This window comes from Pomacea canaliculata, linkage group LG7 (genome assembly GCF_003073045.1).
Source record: "Pomacea canaliculata isolate SZHN2017 linkage group LG7, ASM307304v1, whole genome shotgun sequence".
Classification (NCBI taxonomy): Eukaryota; Metazoa; Mollusca; class Gastropoda; order Architaenioglossa; family Ampullariidae; genus Pomacea; species Pomacea canaliculata.
In genome coordinates this window covers 29,294,571-29,313,469 of record NC_037596.1, presented here as the reverse complement: position 1 = coordinate 29,313,469, position 18,899 = coordinate 29,294,571, and the positions used below count along the sequence as shown (strand labels likewise).

The 18,899-nt window shown below is 35.6% G+C and overlaps 2 protein-coding genes across 2 annotated transcripts; both read right to left on the bottom strand.

Annotated features, from left to right (window-relative positions):
- Window positions 1-3,864: 3,864 nt before the first annotated feature.
- LOC112569373 lies at window positions 3,865-18,619 on the bottom strand. The gene is made up of 7 exons (XM_025247171.1): window positions 18,603-18,619; window positions 6,204-6,282; window positions 5,613-5,689; window positions 5,234-5,343; window positions 4,817-4,984; window positions 4,158-4,204; window positions 3,865-3,962 (listed from the first exon to the last, which is right to left on the bottom strand). The coding sequence occupies exons 3-7, from the start codon at window positions 5,654-5,656 to the stop codon at window positions 3,936-3,938; spliced, it is 396 nt and encodes a 131-aa protein (XP_025102956.1). The 5' UTR covers window positions 5,657-5,689; window positions 6,204-6,282; window positions 18,603-18,619; the 3' UTR covers window positions 3,865-3,935.
- On the bottom strand, window positions 15,249-17,577 carry LOC112569355. Its single transcript, XM_025247147.1, has 6 exons — window positions 17,522-17,577; window positions 17,236-17,298; window positions 16,866-16,975; window positions 16,486-16,653; window positions 16,169-16,215; window positions 15,249-15,409 (listed from the first exon to the last, which is right to left on the bottom strand). Exons 2-6 carry the CDS (start codon window positions 17,277-17,279, stop codon window positions 15,362-15,364), a joined length of 417 nt encoding a protein of 138 aa, XP_025102932.1. The 5' UTR covers window positions 17,280-17,298; window positions 17,522-17,577; the 3' UTR covers window positions 15,249-15,361.
- Window positions 18,620-18,899: the final 280 nt, after the last annotated feature.

The following is an 18,899-nucleotide window of genomic DNA, read 5'->3' as shown; positions in this document are numbered from 1 at the left end:
ATATGCACACAAGTTCTTTAATCAAATGCTAACGTCTTTACCGGCAAATGTGTTTTTGTTTTATAAAAACAACCACAGATATATTCTGTATACGGTAAACAGAACGTAAATACTTTAAAGCTAAGTTCTTACCTCACGAAGTACATAGAGCAAGGAATTCTAAGAAATCATATTCTGGTGTTTATTAGGGAGATGGAATGGAACAATATATATTCAGCTTCTTGATAAAAAGATAAATAAAAAATGTCTAGAAATTAAAATAAACAATCCAACTGCCAGCAATAGTTACTTATTACTAACACCTGACCACTTCATGAGCTATAAATCCGTGTGTATGAGAGAGAGAATATGATTTACAAAAACAATAAAACAATAATTAATTTTTTTGTGCACGAAATAAAAATCGTACAGAAATGAGCTTAAAACTGGAATAAATCGAAGATGTCAATGATTACAATATAAAATAACATGACGAGTACATTCTCCTGTAGGAGAGATTGATATCTAACCTAGAAAATAATCTGTGACGAATGAAAGACAGCCTGGTTAAACTAAGGTATATGGACACAATACCTCCTCTTAGACTATAAGGAAGAATTTTTTGTTTAGCTTACAATGTATTCATCGTTTAAAGAAGAAGCAATTCAATAGAACCAAGAAAACTTGGGTTGTGATGTGTGTACGGTCAGTAGATAGAGGGACCGAATTTACACTTTGATTCCTGAGGAACAAACCAAAAAACTAAGACTAAGCTTGTGATAAAGAAAACATCTGCTGCCTTGTAATCTAGAAGTTTGACAGGTGAGTGATTGCCTAACAATAAAGACAAGACTATCCCATGATGTATGAGAAAACGTGGTGAATGTTTTACTGGGAAATAATCTGCGCGTGTTGGCAAACGATTTTGCAGAATTGTGTGTTATTATTTATTTTCACAGTTCCATGGATTTACGAATCTTTCACTTGCATTGATCTGCAGCAGATGTAGTATTTTAGTGTATTTGTGTGCGCAGGCGTCAGGCAGGGGAGACAATAAGCCGTGTAATAAGGTGGGTGGTTGCCGGACTTTGTCTTTAGACGCACTCATGGCGCTTATTATTGCATGTCATTATCTTTGGTGCACGTGAGGGTTTTGAAGCCAATATAATGTGCCTCTTACAGTAGTTTAATGACGACGACGACGCTTCATGAACCATGAATCGCACATGTTCAGGATTTTTTTCTTGGTTTTTTTTTCTCTCAATTGCAAAATCACTTACTGTGAAAGACGGAGACGACTACTACTACTACTACTACTAATAATAATAATACAGCGCTTTTCCGTCCATCAAAGACAGGCTCAAAGTGTTGGTCTTAAAAGCAAATAATTATTTATAAGTGATGATAGATAGCTAAGCCTTACATACTGAAAAGTTCGATGCAATTAGCAGGCGATATACACCCTTGCTGAACCCTTGTAGCTGACGGAACACTCACAGATATAACAATAATAAGAAAGTTTCTCTTTACATCTCGTGAGGCTGTCAATAGGACTGGGTGGCGTGACAATCTTCACACGTGCGTTTTTCGACATTTAAATGTTTTCTTTTTATATATTTAAAAAAGCGAAATCCAGCCTTGCGTAAAGTCAGAGCTATATCAGTTTAAAATGTCCACACAACATCACAAACGCAAAGGACCAAGTATTTTGTATTAATATGAAATATCAATATTATAAAAAACAGATTTTTTTATTGTGACAGACAAAACGATTACACAGAATAATGTTTAAAGAAGGCAGAAAAAATTGAATGGCAACCTTCAAAGAACAGAGAGGCTGTCAGATGAGGGATAGGGGAAGAGAAAGGAGATCTTATCTAGTGCAAGGAAAAGCACAAGAAAACAAAGCAAAGTACACGTGGATTAATGGACAAGTTCATTAATTATGAAGTCAACGGCAGAGTGCTTTTGTTACAGACCAGAGAAGACTTTTAATTTCCTCAAGGACTGTCACCTTGTTTTTAACATATTATTGCACACAAACACAGACACACTTATTTTCGAAACACCATTCGTCGACACTTGGTTCTAAAACAAGACTTACTTCAAATACAGTTTGAACATTTCTGTATTATTTTAAACATTTTTATATCTATCAAATCCTCTCTCATTTTTTTTTCAAAAAATATTATTCCTTAGGAGCAATTTATAATTCAATGCCTCCCTCTGCGTAGGTAAGCCTGTCTATTTGGAAAGTCGTTAAGCTTCCACACCTGATATAACTCACTAAAATACCGTTTCTTGCTGACAAATAAGCCATCTTTCATATAACAACATAGCTGTCTCAAACCAAAATACAAATTTAACGGCAAGCCCTTTGTCACTTGATTTCATCCTCTTTGCATTCAACACGTGCAATGTGTTCTCTCACGCTCTGTGGTGTCCCTAATGACGTCATACAGGTGACCCGCGCTTGACCTCAAGAACCGATATCACGATCCCAACTTAACCTCCATTACCTGTGTTAAATAAACAGATTTCAACGGTCTTTGTAAAACACAGTCTTCTAAGTGCCTGGGATTTCTGGTTTTTGGAGTGGCTTATGGAATAGTGAGAGCTAAACCCATGACATCCAACCTTTATTGTATTGGTGACAGGTATTGAGAAGGGAGACTATAGATATGCTATAATATCTTTACATTACAAATTAAATATTATCACATTAACATTAGTATACAAAATGAAGTGGCACAGGAACCAGGGGTCAAAGTGGACAGCCACCTCTGTCAAAAGCGATACTGAGTGAAGAAAAAACTTTTTTTTATAACATCCTCCATGCTTGAGATGTGATTCTGAATACCAGTCCAGTGTATGTGATCTGCATTCTACCAGTATGTAATCAGTCGTGACAGACTGAATAACACATATCTTCAACAGTTTTAACTAGTCTGTTCCATAATATAATCCTCCGAGTCTCCTCTCCACACCCCACTCAAAACACGCCTCTCGTTTTTTCAATTATTCTCTATATGCTTTCAATGCTATACTAACCAGAATGGATTCTTATTGTCATTTGATATATTGGAGAGTAAAAACATTTCTATGTGACCAATTTGTCGGTAACACTATAAAAGTAAATTCAAGTTTTATTGGGTCTTCTTCAGATTATATTTTAGTACAAAATGTTCGTATAATTCGATGAAGTTTGGAACTATAAATAAACGCATCAGTCGACTTGCTGGACTATTTCCAATATTTATATAAAAATGTAGAAAAGCCTTCCAGTGTACATTTTCACACCTTTAAGTCCCGTTGTCATGCACGCCTCATGGCAAACTAAACTTTATAAATTAATCTGATTTTGCCGAAATTACCAAGGTTCCGAAACGTTGCAGATGGCTGATGGCATGAGTAGCTACATTAACAGAGTTCACAATCAACTCTTTGTTTTTGAGACCAGCTGTCTGTTTTCTTTCTGTACAGCGCCTTGAGCCTGGCTTTGATGGTGGGATAAGGTGAAATACAAGTTAACTTTATTATGTTTATTATAAAATAATTTCCGCCACATTAGCATTCACAGTGGTTGATCCTGTCACAGAGAGAGAGAGACAGACAGACAGACAGACAGACAGACAGACAGACAGACAGACAGACAGAGACAGAGAGACAGAGAGAGACAGAGAAAAAGAAAGACCCAGAGAGAGACAGAGAGAGAGAAAAAAAGATTTTTTAAAACAAACATATTTCAATCAAAAAGAATGAAACAACAGAAGAAAGTGAAGAGATATCAATGGAAAATGTACGAAGGGTTACAAAGCTCAAGAGCATTCAGTCAAGGTGCAGTGTTAACCCCACGCCTCTAAAACACACAACAAAATGTTTGTATTTGGCTTCGAAAATTTTACTTTTATTTTTCGCTTCCAGCAGCTTGTTAACACTCCGTCAAATCCGGTGTTTTATTTACGGCCATTGTCATCGAAGAGCTGTCAACACCGAAATGTAATCAAATATTAACATTCCTTACTATTGTATCCTCTGCATGCATTCTGAACTTTCTCTCTTACACTTTCTCTTCCAATCATCTCATATTTATCTGTTTGTCTGTCAGTCAGTCAATCTGTCTGTATCTCTATCTGTTGTTTTTATGTCTGCCTGTCTATCCATACTGATTCTATTACCAGAAAATAATTCTCCATGTATTCCGCAAGTGTGAGTCGGCCGTCCTCTGAAAATATAAATATACAGCCTTATAGTATATATAATATTCTATATCATTTATTTTACATAATAGTATATATATATATAAAACATTTTAGATATTTACACATTTTTTTGGAGAGGCATGTCTCTCCAGATTCTTACTGATTTTGACGATTCCTTAAGTTAATTTTGAGTTTGGAGTCTGACTGATGGGATTTTAGTGATTGTCCTTGACTGCATTTTGTGACTAGGACAATAACATTTTATTTCCTTTTTGTGGTTTCAGATTATCTGTTGACTTACAGTCTTTTCTTCGATCAAATAAGTTTCGTGTGTTCAGTTTCTTTTTTATGCACGTCGAGAATGACATTAACCTTGTGAAGTATTGCACGATAAAAATAAATTTTATTATTATATTATTAGACACTTTCAAAATGTTGTATAAAATTGAGATTTTCCGTGATAGTTTTTCTTTTGGCAGCTAAGCAATTGACAGATCGATGAGAACAAAGATGTCATTAAAATAAAAATTGAGATGTGTTTGTAGCTTTAAAATAAGCGTTTATCATTATCATTCAATAAGTTTACACTTTGCGTCGCGAAAACTTAGCCTAAGATATATATAAATATAACTCACTGTTACTGTCCAGGCCATTGAAATAGAACAGAACAGCTGATTTATCCAACAAGCCATTCTCCTCCAGGTCCTTTGTGTCGAAGAATTTGAAAGCGCTCTCGACATCAAGAGGAGGCGACCCGGGAATTAAGTCAGCGCCAAACTCTTCAAGAGTCAGCTGGTAATCGTCTGAAATAGTGATTTATATCTAGTGGGAAGCAAATATTTTATTTCTATAACTAGGGAAAGCTTCTTGGATATATTCACCAAATTACTAGAAGAAAATAGTGTTCATATCATTAGACATTCAAAACATGTTTAACTCATTGTGAAATTTTAACCCTTTATAAGAATGACACCGACATTGGTGCTGGGTGGGGTAAGGGTCTTGATGGTGACGATGGCGAAGATGACGACAATAATGATAATGATGATTACCGTCCACATCCATGTAGTTAAAAGCTTCCATAATTTCATGAAGCAAAATGACATTATCGTTGTTGATGTCGGTAGCGTGGAACAGCTTGGAGACGTAGTTGGCATCATTGCTGAAAAAATATTGTCTGCTCTGATTAATAAAGTGTATCTTGAATATGATGACATGTTACTTTTATGTGTGTGTAAATAATTTAACTTTAAAAAGTGCAGTTTCCAGTTGCTTGCAAGTATATGGCGTAAACAAATCAGATGAAAGGCTAAGCTGTAGATTCCTTGACTGATGATGTTCAAACTAATCCTAGTCATAGCTGGCAACATTTTAGTTACATTTTTTCTTCAAATTTAGCAATAATAGTCCTGGAAATAAATTGTCACTTACCCGAGCACCACACCCAGAAGTCCAAGAAAGATGACAAACTTCATTATGAAATATGCAGGTTGATCTGAAAAATTTTTCCGTCAAGATAAGATACTAGCAAATCATGATCTGTTGTAAAAGTAGTTTTAGTTCAAAAAATTTGTTTCTTAATTTTCAAACCTGTTTAAAGTATTGCTTATCTATACAGAGGTACCTTAATACACTTAATAAATTAATTCAGAAGCAGCAGTATCTGTGCTTTGTTTATACGCGACAAAAATTCCACAAAAACGACTGCGGACTTGTCACGTGACCATATGTTTCTACTGGAGCAGACAACCCTGACAGACATCCAGTGTGCACACCTCGGGCACTGAAGTAATTTTTTCTCGTCAAAAGGAATCAAATGCAAAATGCGACGAATTTCGAAACTGTAAAGTGTCGAGATTTGACTATGTCTCTGAAGTGTAAAAGCATTTGGTCTCCTGTACACGATTAAAATACATAACAAACAGATATTTTAATTACCAAATCCCTATTTTAACTTAAACTGTTATTATTAAGGTTTAACTTGATGTTCTCACACTATTTGTCATATTAAGGTGTACTAACCGTTTGATGTAGAGGCTTGGAAGAATGCTTCTGTTGTGATGTGTGGTCAGTAGCCAGCAGGGTAAATATGTATACTCGCCTTCGAATAAACAACTCAATAAATCAGGATTAAGTCTTGAAAAAAACATCTCCATTTTAAGGTTTGACAGCTGGCCGGTGTCTGAACTTCAAATCCAGGACATAATCTTAGGATTTACGTCAAGCGTGAATAATATTATTTATAAAATATAAATAAAAGTTCTCAAGACTTTTAATAAAAATTAAACTTAGCATTATTTTTACCTTTATCAATTTCTACTGAAGATTGATTTATGAATTTCATACGAGGAAGTGTTTAGCAGCTTAGGGCACAGTCAGCTTGTGTGTGTGTGTGAGTCCGTGCGTGCGTGTACGGTCAGGCAAGGGAGACAATGAGGCTCGTCGTCGCTCAGATGGCGCATTAAGGGACATGACCCCTGGCTACCCGTGTGTGGATGGCGCTCGTGACTAACGCTGTTTAACGATCTTTCCCTTTGGTACATATGTACGTAAGTAGAATGTAAGGTGATGATATCATGATACCATGCTTTAATTACGATATGACAATAATAACAAAGACTGTAATGAGAATTATTATTGTTGGTTCCAATTTTCCGTTAAAAAGACCCATGACTACTAACTGAATAAAAATTTAATGTGAGTTCTGTCTTTGTAAATGTGTTTTCGGCATTAACATTCTAGAAAACTATTTTCTATTTAAAAATATTCTAAATCACCAATGTACTAATTTGTACTTACATTCTATGAATTTTTAAACTGGCGATATAGTGAACGATTTAATTTCAGTTGAAATCATGTAGCTGATATTTGTTGGCTTACTGTCAATACAGATGATGTTTGATGTACGTTTGACAGGTGAGTGTTTGATTAACAATAAAGACAAGACTATCCCATGATGTATGACAAAACGTGGTGAATGTGGTTAAAGTTTCTCTGCAAAATAATCTGCTCCTGCTGGCAATCAATTTTCAATCAATGTGTCTTATTATTTATTTTTAGAGTTCAGTGAATTCACGAATCTTTTACTTGCATTGATCTGCAGCAGGTCTAGTCACACTGTGTCTTTGCTTGTATGTGTAGGAGTCAGGCAGGGGAGACAATAAGCCGTGTCGTGGCAAGTGTCTAGTTGTCGGACTTGATCTATAGACGTACACACGTGGAACTCAGCATTGTATGTTATTTTCTTTGGTGCATGTGTATATGCTGAGGTTGTAGAGGTGAATATCATGTACTTCTCACACCAATTTAATAACGACGACGACGACGATTACGATGGTGATTATTTCCATACATGGAAGAAACAAGTTAATAATGTTAATGCCATGCGATTCCTGTCGTGTGTTCATTTAAGGATCAAGTCCTACAACAAGCCATATGCTACTGTTCATTGTTTCCCCTGTTGTACGCCAACAGCTACTCATGATATTTTAAAGACAGAAAAAATTCGTCGTAATGTTGCACATTCGAATGACAATCTACCTACTTTCTAGAACTTGTTGGTGTCATTATTTAGTAAAGTGTATTCTTGCTACAGTCAACATAGAGCATCACCAATCATCTCCGAGACAGCTCAATGCAGAAACCCTCTTTGTCTTGTTTTTACTTTTTTTGACATTTTTGACATGTTTGGCAAATAAGTCATCATAAGCAGTAAGAACGGTAGTGATAACACCCAATAGAACATTAGCACCATGACAGAGATTTAAATGTTCAAAAGTTCTTTTACGTACAAAATAAATAAATAATTTACAGTTAATGTTAATATAAGAATACATTCTTACCTCTCAATTCAAAGGTAGGTAAGGAAAACCAAGAAATCGAGTGTTTACCAGGCATAAGCAGGGCAAAATATATACTCTACCGATTGACAAAAAGACGAATAAGCCAATCTTTAGATGTTGACATAACAAATACAACTGCTTTAAAGCATTGTTTATCATCAACACTTGACCGCTTCATGAACCATAAATCACACGTGTTCAGGATTTTTTTTTTTCGCTTTTTTTCTCTCAATGGCACAATCACGTTACTGTGAAAGCACATGTGACGGAGAATAATAATAATAATAATACACTTTCCCCTCCATCAAAGACAGGCTCAAAAAACGTTGGTTTTAAAAAGCAAAATAATTATGTAAGTGACGATAGATAGCTAAGCCTTACATGCTTAAAAGTTAAATGCAGCTAGCAGGCGATATACAGGCTTGCTGAACCCTTGTAGCTGACGAAACACTCACAGGTATAATAATAATAAAATTTCTCTTGACATCTCGTGAGGCTGGCAATAGGACTGGGTGGCGTGACAATGTTCACACGTGCGTTTTTCGACATTTAATTTTTTTATACACTTAAAAAAGCGAAATCCAGCCGTCAGAGCTATTTCTGTTTTAAAATAATCCCACACAACATCACAAAGACGCAAATGGACTAGTATTTTGTATTAAATAAAATCTCAATATTATAAAAACAGATTTTTTTATTGTGACAGACAAAACGAGTACACAGAAATAATGTTTAAAGAAGACAGAAAAAAATTGAATGGCAACCTTCAAAAGAACAGACAGGCTGTCAGATGAGGGATAGGGGGAAGAGAAAGGAAGATCCTATGGAGTGCAAGGAAAAAGCACAAGAAAAAAAAAAAGGACAGCAAAGTACACGTGGATTCGTGGACAACTTAATGAATTATGAAGTCACCAGCAAAGAGCTACAGAGCAGATATGACTTTCCTCAAGGACTATCACTTTGTTTTTAGCATATTATGGCCCACATACACACAATTATTTTCGAAACACCATTTGTCGATACTTGCTTCTAAAACAAAACAAGTCTTACTTCAAACACAGTTTGAACATTTCTGTATTATTTTAAAATTTTTATATCTATCAAATCCTTTCTCATTTTTTTTTAGAAGCAATTTATGATTCAATGCCTGCACTCTGCGTAGGTACGCGTGTCTATCTGGAATGGCGCTAAGCTTACACACCTGATAGAACTCATGAAAACACCGTTTTTTGCTGACAAATCAACCATCTTTCATATAACAACATAGCTGTCACAAAACAAAATACAAATTTCACGGGAAGCCTTTTGTCACTTGATTTGATCCTCTTTGCATTCGACACGTGTAATGTGTTCCTAGAAGATGAAACAAAGTGACAATGTTCATTAGGAAATCTGCCAGTGAAAGAGAGAGAGAGAGAGAGAGAGAGAGAGAGAGAGAGAGAGAGAGAGAGAGAGAGAGAGAGAGATATAATATGATTTACAAAACCAAAAATTAATTTTTTGTGCACGAAATAAAAATCGTACAGAAATGAGCTTTAAACTTTTAACTAAATCGAAGATGTCAATGATTACAATATAAAATAACATGGTAGTAACCAAGATGGCGAATACATTCTCATGTAGGAGAGATTGATGTCTAACCTAGAAAATAATCTGTGACGAATGAAAGACAGCCTGGTTAAACTAAGGTATATGGACACAATACCTCCTCTTAGACTATAAGGAAGAATTTTTTTTTAAGCTTACAATGTATTCATCGTTTAAAGAAGAAGCAATTGAATAGAACCAAGAAAACTTGGGTTGTGATGTGTGTACGGTCAGTAGATAGAGGGGCCGAATTTACACTTTGATTCCTGAGGAACAAACCAAAAAACTAAGACTAAGCTTGTGATAAAGAAAACATCTGCTGCCTTGTAATCTAGAAGTTTGACAGGTGAGTGTTTGCCTAACAATAAACACAAGACTAACCTATGATGTATGAGAAAACTTGGTGAATGTTTTACTGGGAAATAATCTGCGCGTGTTGGCAAAGGATTTTGCAGAATTGTGTGTTATTATTTATTTCCACAGTTCCATGAATTTACGAATCTTTCACTTGCATTGATCTGCAGCAGATGTAGTATTTGAGTGTATTTGTGTGCGCAGGCGTCAGGCAGGGGAGACAATAAGCCGTGTCGTGGCAGGTGGCTGGTTGCCGGACTTTGTCTTTAGACGCACACATGGCGCTTATTATTGTATGTCATTATCTTTGGTGCATGTGAGGGTTTTGAAGCCAATATAATGTGCCTCTTACAGTAGTTTAATGACGACGACGACCATCATGATGATGATGATGACGACTTCCATCCCCGTTCTCAAGTAGCGTAGAAAGAAACGATAAAAATGTTATGTTTTAAATACTCATTGGAAGAAGAAAAATACAAATAGAAAATGAAGGAAAGAATAAATAACAACACACAATGTCTTTCTCTCACTATCTCTATCTCTCAAACAAACACAAACAGTGAGAGACACACCTGCTAAAGAATGTAGAAAAAACTGACGGCTATTCAATATTTTACAAAAGTTCATCAGTAGTCTTTTTTTCTTTTGTTCTTTGACGCTGGAATTAACTTTTTGCTCTAAGAAATTATAGTAATTATGTTTACGAAAATCTTGGTTTTATTTGCTTAAATGTACTTTACTTCCTGTTTGTGTCTTGTACGTGTCTCTCATTATGCTGTATACCAATCAGATAAAAGTTTTATTTTTTAAAATTTTTTTCCAAATGACCGTTTGAAAGTCTTTAGACTAAAGTCGTTTACTCCTTAGTCAGAAATCAACCTTCTACAAACAACTAAGTATCAAAACTAAAAATCAAACCCCACTATTTTACAACAAGGTCGGCTAAAGAGATATGCCAAGACTGTTTATCTCAAAAACTTGCTCCTAACATTTACTGTGGTCAATGAAGTGTATCGAACGCTCAAGCAGCTTTGAAAGACGAGTTGAGCCTCCTTAGTCATTATTGCATAAAACAAAAGTTTTAATGAGACAAGAGAATAAAACAAGAACCACACAGAATATAAAAAAGGGATTATGTGATAAGAAACAATATTCAGAAGACTTATACAATTTGGGGTCCACAGTATTTTTTCACAATTTTTATGGCGCAGAGATTTCCTTTCTGACAAGTCGATTCATTCTTTATTTATTTGTAAATTACTAATTAATGTATCTACTTCGTCCTCCTGTTTACTGACCGCACACACCACAATTCATGTTGTCTTGACTCAGTCTCGCGATCGCTTCATAACTCTAAGTACTATCTAAACAAGCCAATAAATATGAAGATAATTAAATCTATTGGTCAGAAATTTTTCAGCTTACAAAGACATTTACAAACCTTAAAATAAAAGGCAACCTAAACTGTCTTACCAGGTGACACTTAATAAACAGCCAAATAAGAAATTGTGAAATATATTTCATTTGTTTTCTTATATTAAAGCGAGATGCAAACTAGATGAACAAGAAATTGTTTTAAAATCAATCCCGAGGTAGAATGTAGGAAAAAAATGTAAAGTGTTAAACAATTTAATACATTTAATGTACCATAAATTCTAATCAAATTGCCATTTTAATTTTGTTTCCAGACATTTTATCAATAATTTAGTTTTACATGGCACGACGGAAAAGAGTGAAAATAGTTCTTCATGTCAAGTCAAAACTGAGATATTATTAATAACTCAGTTATGTTGTTGTTGTTTCCTCTCCTTTTATGGGTTTTTATCCTCATTATCTGCTTACAGAACACATAACGAAAAGCCACTGTCGTTCATTTCAAACATTTTGAATTTTATTAGAATTCTTTGTCAGGTGTCTTGCTGTTATATAGCCTTTGTTGTCAAAACATCAGCTCCCTTCATCTGTCAGGTGTCGGATGTATCAGCCTGTTAAGCTGCATATAAGGCCGCAATCTCGTTTTCGATGCCATCTATTACCTGCCAAAACCAAAATATGATTATGATTACATGTGACCAGTTACATCAATCACATTATCTTCATTCTGTACTGTACTTGACAAAGTAAAGAAGAATCTTTTTAATTACTTACATTCTATGTAATGTTTTCAAGCTCTTATTCAAGATGAGGCCATCAAAGTTTGCATGGCGTGAGAAATAGGGAAATCAGCTGACAATATTTATATTTTTAGTTGTAAATCTGTATTTATTGTACTACTTTAAAAGTTTTATTTAAAATTCATATCTTACATAAAGTGATAACTGAACTGTTTCAATTAAATCCCTTAAACGCAGCAGAAAACCTGGTTAACAAGCATCAAAGAGGGGTAAGTATGCACGATGGGAGAATTACTCAGTGTTCAAGAATAGTTCAAAGGTCACAACTTTACTCCAGCTTCTCCCCATACCTTGCGTTCAGTTTACAAGTCGACCTGCTGATCGATACCAGTTAGGATGATGATGATGAGGAGGAGGAAGAGGAGGAGGGCGACGACGACGACGAGGAGGAGGACGAGGAGGAGGACGAGGAGGAGAAGGAGGAGGAAGAGAAAGAAAAAAAAAAGAACGAATTCGTGGAGGAGGAGGAAGATAAAGAGTATGAAGATAGTGATGATGGCAATAACGGCTTATGAAGGTGAAGGCAGTAAAAGCAATTTCTTCCTTTCCCGATTCATATCGTCGGATATGACTATACTCAACAGCGGCAGTTATTCATCTTAAAATACGGCACGTGTGTGTGTGTGTGCTGAACCCATGACAGCCTACCTTTATTGTATTGGTGACAGGTATTGAGAAGGGAGACTATAGATATACTATAATATCTTTTCATTACAAATTAAATATTAACACATTAACATTAGTATACAAACTGAAGTGGCACAGGAACCAGGGGAAAGAAAGGAAAGAAAGAATATGATTTATAAAAACTTGTTTTTTTTGCACGACAAAAACATCATATGGAGATGAGTTGGACTATTTAGAATAAATCGAAGATGTTAATGATTTCAAAGTAAAAGAACATAGTAATAACCAGGATGACGAATACATTCTCCTGTAGGATAGTATAAGTACAACCTAGAGAGAGAACTGGTCCGAGGTAAAGACAACCTGCCTTGACTAAGGTAAACGGCCACAACACCTCCTCTTGGACTGTAACTTCAGATGTGTGCCTCAGATGATCTCAAGAAACGTTTCATATGTATACTTATTTAATCAGAAGAATAAAGCTGAATGATTAAACATATTAATTCACCATGAAGCAATTACAGATTGTAATTTGGTTTTGTGCTGCACCAATTCAGAAAAAAAAAGTCGGGGTTTATCCACAACTGCTTGACATCAATATGGGCGTGTGAGAACATATTGCACGTGTTGAATAGATACCAGGTCAGGTGACAAAGGGTTAGTCACACTGATTATGATAATGAATACTGGTTTTGTTATTTGGTTTAAGACGAGTCAGGATTTCAGTAGACCGTACAACTCATCGCTGTTTAGTCGAGACCGTTGGAAGATCGTCTAACTTATTGTGACAAACTGTGTTTCTTTTTAATTTAAATCGTGGATGATCTACTCATCAACTGGTCTGCATGGGTTAGTTTATATTCAAAATTTTTAATTGTAAAAAATAGCAGCTGAAGCAATGTAAGCTGTATTGCATAACATAAAATTTTTTACATCTTAGAATGTACTTACTGTTTGAAGCAGAAGCAAGTCAGTGGGACCAAGAGAACTTGTGTTGTGGTTTGTGTGCGGTAAAGAGATGGCAGGACCAAATATATACTGTGATTCGCGAATACGAGAATTGTAACTTAAGACTAAGCTTGTCATAAGGAAACCAACAGTCCCTTTAAACTGTAAGTAAATCTGACAGGTGATAGGGTGCTCAACGATAAATACAAGACAATCTCATGATGGATGGAAAGAAGTGGCGAGAATTAGTAATCACATTATGTGAAAAATAATCCTTTTCTAGCAATAAACCTTCCAGCAATAATTCCACGTATACAGTTTTACATTTCAGTGAATTTACGATTTTTTCTCACTGTCATTGATATGTGTTTTATTGTAGGTGTAGGCGTCAGGCAGGGGAGGCAATAAGCTACGTCGTGGTAAGTGTCTAGTTGCCGAACTTGATCCTTAGACGTGGAACTCAATATTGTATGTTATTTTCTTTGATGCATGTGTATATACTAAGTTTGTGGAAGCCAATATCATGTGCCTCTTAAAGCAGTTTAATGACGACGACGACGACGACGATGACGATGATTCCGACGACGACGACGACGACGACGATGATGATGGCCATGTCCACCCCAGTTCGTACGTAGCGTAGAAAAAACGATAAAAGTGTTATGTTTTAAGTACTCATTAAAAGAAGTAAAAAAACATGCTGCCAACATTTACTGTGGTCAGTGAGCTGTGTCTAACACACAAGCTGCTCTGAAGGAGTTGAGCCTCCTTAGTCATTATTGCACGAAACAAAAGTTTCCATGAGACAAGAGAATAAAACCTGAAGGACACAGAATATAAAAAAGGATTATGGGATACGAAACAATACTCAGAAGATTAATGCATTTTGTGGTCCGCATTACTTTCACAATTGTTATGGCAGCAGAGATTTTCTTTTTGACAAGTGGATTGTTTATTTATTTATCTGTTGATTACTAATCAATATATCTACTTCGCCTTCCTGTCTACTGACCGCACGCACATACAGACACAACAACAACTCATGTTGTCATAACTCCACAGACTCGCGATTGCTTCATAACTGTAAGTACTTTGTAAACTAAAAAAATCTTCTGGAAACATGAAAAGATTTTCATCAATGTAAAGAATAAAGAAGGTATGAGGATAGCTGATTCTGCTACACGAATTGAAGATGCAAACATTTTATATGGGAATTAACCGGACTCATGTCACATAAGTTATTCCTCATTAAATGAGTTAAAATAGTTATATTTCAATATAAATAACAGTATAACGAGTATGCTATTTTTTGACCCACTACAATTTGTGAATTTGTGTAAATGTTTCGGTAGAAAATGTTGTGATAATGAAATATTTCAATTTTCTTAAGCACCGTTTGTCAAACTATCAATTCACGGTAAGTCCAAATAGGGATATTTTGAATAATTCAATTATGTTGTTGTTGACTCTCTTATTATGGGTTCTTTTCTTAATTATCTTCTTACAGAACACATAACGAAAAGCCGTCATCATTCATTTGTTTGAATTTTATTAGAAGTCTCTGTCAGGTGTCTTTCTATGGTATAGCCATAGTTACTGAAGCATCATCTTCCTTCCTCTGTCAGGTGTTGCATGTATCAGCCTGTTAAGCTGTATATAAGGCCATAATCTCGTTTTGGATGCCATCGTTTACCTGCCAAAACCAAAATATGATGACATGTTACCAGTCGCATTATTTTCATTCTGTACTGTACTTGACAAAGTTAAGAATCTTTTTAATTACAAACTTTATATGTAAAGTTTTCAAGCTCTTACTCACGATGAGGCCATCAAAGTTTGCTTGGCGTAAGATATATAGAAATAAGCCGACAATATATATATATATTCCTTTTACTTGTAAATCTGTATTTATTTATTGTAATATTTTTATTTAAAATTCATATCATACATGAAGTGATAACTGAATAGTTTCAATTAAATCCCTTAAACACAGCAGAAAACCTCGTTAACAAGCATCAAAGAGGGGTAGGTATGCACGATGGGAGAATTACTCAGAGGTGCTCAAGAATAGTACAAAGTTCGCGACTTTACTCCTCCTTAATCCCCATACCTTACGTTCAGTTTACGGGTCGACCTGCTTGTTTGATGATGATGATGATGATGATGATGATGATGATGATGAGGATGAGGAGGAGGAGGAGGAGGAAGAGAAAGAAAAGAAAAAGAAGGAATTCGTCTAGGATGAAGAAGGTAGAGTATGAAGATAGTGATGATGACAATAAGGGTTATTGAAGGTGAGGGCTTTAAAAGCAATTTCTTCCTTTCCCGATTCATATAGTCGGATATGACTATACTCAGCAGCTGCAGTTATTCATCTTAAAATACGGCACGCGTGTATGTGTGTATCTGTTAGTGTGTCTGAATGCCGGTCGCTCTGTCTGTCTGATATTACCTGTGGAAGAGTAATAAACCATTCATCAAGTGTGATTTCACCGTCACCTGAAATTTCAATTCAGTTGTTTTAGAAGTGAAGCTCACAACTCACAAAATAAAACGATTTTAAAATTAAGCACTCGATATATTTTAAAACGGTTTACCTAAGTGCATATTTTAAAACCCTAAATAAAATTCAAAACCACAAATGTTATTGTTCAACTATCAAAAGATCTTTTCTTCAAGTGTCCTAGGTACGATATTCTGTAGGTATGAGGTGGAAATACATTTTGTTCCTGGCCTTTAATTTCTTTGTGTCAAAGGAGTCACACTCACCGTCAGCGTCGAAGATGTGAAACAGCACAGGAGCAACGGACAGAGAGATCACGCCGTCAGCAGCGCCATCTAGTTTGTCGTGGTAGTTGAAATAACCATGAAATACAATCTCGGGTGTCCCGGGTAGCTCAGTAGCTGTTTTCTCTTCAATGGTTATGTTTCCGTCGTCTGCAAATAAAATTTGAAAACAATTCCAACAATGAAGCGTGTGCTTAATAAGCATGAACCTTTTTATTATTCTTATTCCAAATATAAGTTCCTTAAAATGTAAATTACATACACAGATTTTGTGATATAGAGTGATATCCTTAGAAAAGGATTAACGGTATGCTGTCGTCGCTAACAACGACGAGGATGATGATGATGATAATGACGATTACTGTTTAGGTCGTTTTGTTCGATGAAAGTCAGTATTTCCTCTTGCAGTACAATCCCATCACCGTCTAGGTCGAGAGCATCAAAACCTGCTTTAGCTTCGTCGTAGTCCACCCTGAAAGAGTAAATAAAATGATTTAGTCGTCGTCTTATGTTAGTCCATTTGTTAAGGATGTTAACAGGATGTGCTTTTGGTGCCTGTGTGTGTGTAGGGGGCTACTAGGTATTGTCCGAGATTTAATTACTTTTATTCATTACATTTTTTCTGCTTTAATGCGAAAAAGGGAAGAGTCTAAGAATATTTACTTTCTTTAAAAAGCTTCACTCATAACTAGTTTAGAATTCTCTAAAAGCCGTTAACAAATGAGCTCTTACCCAAGAACTGCAGCTATAAGACAGGAGAGAATGACAACCTTCATGATGAAATTGCCGATTAGTCCGCCCTGTCAAAACAAAAGTTACACATTATCTCTTGATATTTTTGGATTGTTAACTTGTTTTTTTATAAGTCTTGCTTTTATTACTTTTCTTGGACAACCATAACGGGGTGTACCTCAGATGATCTGAGGAAATCTCAAGAAGCGTGCACCATATATAAGGATTATTGTATAAGGCATATAATAAGGTTTTCAAAGAATTTTTTCATCTGTCATTCTATTACCGTTTGAAGAAGAAGCAATCCAACTGAGTTAAGAGAACGTGGGTTGTGATATGTGCACGGTCTGTAGATGGCGGAACCGAATTTACACTTTGATTCCTGAGGAACAAACCAAAAAAATCAAGATGAAGCTTGTGATAAGGACATCCTCTGCTGACTTGTAATCTGTAAGTACGGTTGACAGGTGAGTGTTTGCCTAACAATAAAGACAAGACTATCCCATGATGTATGATAAAACGTGGTGAATGTGGTTAAATTTTCTCTGCAAAATAATCTGCTCCTGCTGGCAATCAATTTTCAATCAATGTGTCTTGTTATTTATTTTTAGAGTTCAGTGAATTTACGAATCTTTTACTTGCATTGATCTGCAGCAGGTCTAGTCACACTGTGTCTTTGCTTGTATGTGTTGGAGTCAGGCAGGGGAGACAATAAGCCGTGTCGTGTCAAGTGTCTAGTTGTCGGACTTGATCCATAGACGTACACACGTGGAACTCAGCATTGTATGTTATTTTCTTTTGTGCATGTGTATATGCTGAGGTTGTAGAGGTGAATATCATGTACTTCTCACACCAATTTAATAACGACGACGACGACGATAACGATGGCTAATTTTTTTCATACATGGAAGAAACAAGTTAATAATGCCATGCGATTCCTGTCGTGTGTTCATTTAAGGATCAAGTCCTACAAGAAGCCATATTCTACTGTTCATTGTTTCCCCTGTTGTACGCCAACAGCTACTCATGATATTTTAAAGACAGAAAAAATTCGTCGTAATGTTGCACATTCGAATGACAATCTACCTACTTTCTAGAACTTGTGGGTGTCATTATTTAGTAAAGTGTATTCTTGCTACAGTCAACCTACAGCATCACCAATCAGCTCTTGCACAGAACAGAAACCCCGTTTTTACTTTGTTGGTGACATTTTTGACATTTTTGACAAATAAGTCATCATAAGCAGTAAGAAAGGTAGTGAAGAGAAAATTAGCACCATGACAGAGATTTAAATGTTCAAAAGTTCTTTTATGCACAAAATAAATAAATCGTTTACAGTTAATGTTAATATAAGAATACAATCTTACCTGTGAATGCAAAGGTAGGCAAGGAAAACCAAGAAATCGAGTGTTTACCAGGCAAAAGCAGGGCAAAATATATACTCTACCTCTTGACAAAAAGACGAATAAGCCAATGTTTAGATGTTGACATAACAAATACAACTGCTTTAAAGCATTGTTTATCATCAACACTTGACCGCTTCATGAACCATAAATCACACGTGTTCATGAATTTTTTTTTCGCTTTTTCTCTCAGTGGCACAATCACGTACTGTGAAAGCACATGTGACGGAGACTAATAATAATAATACACTTTCCCCTCCA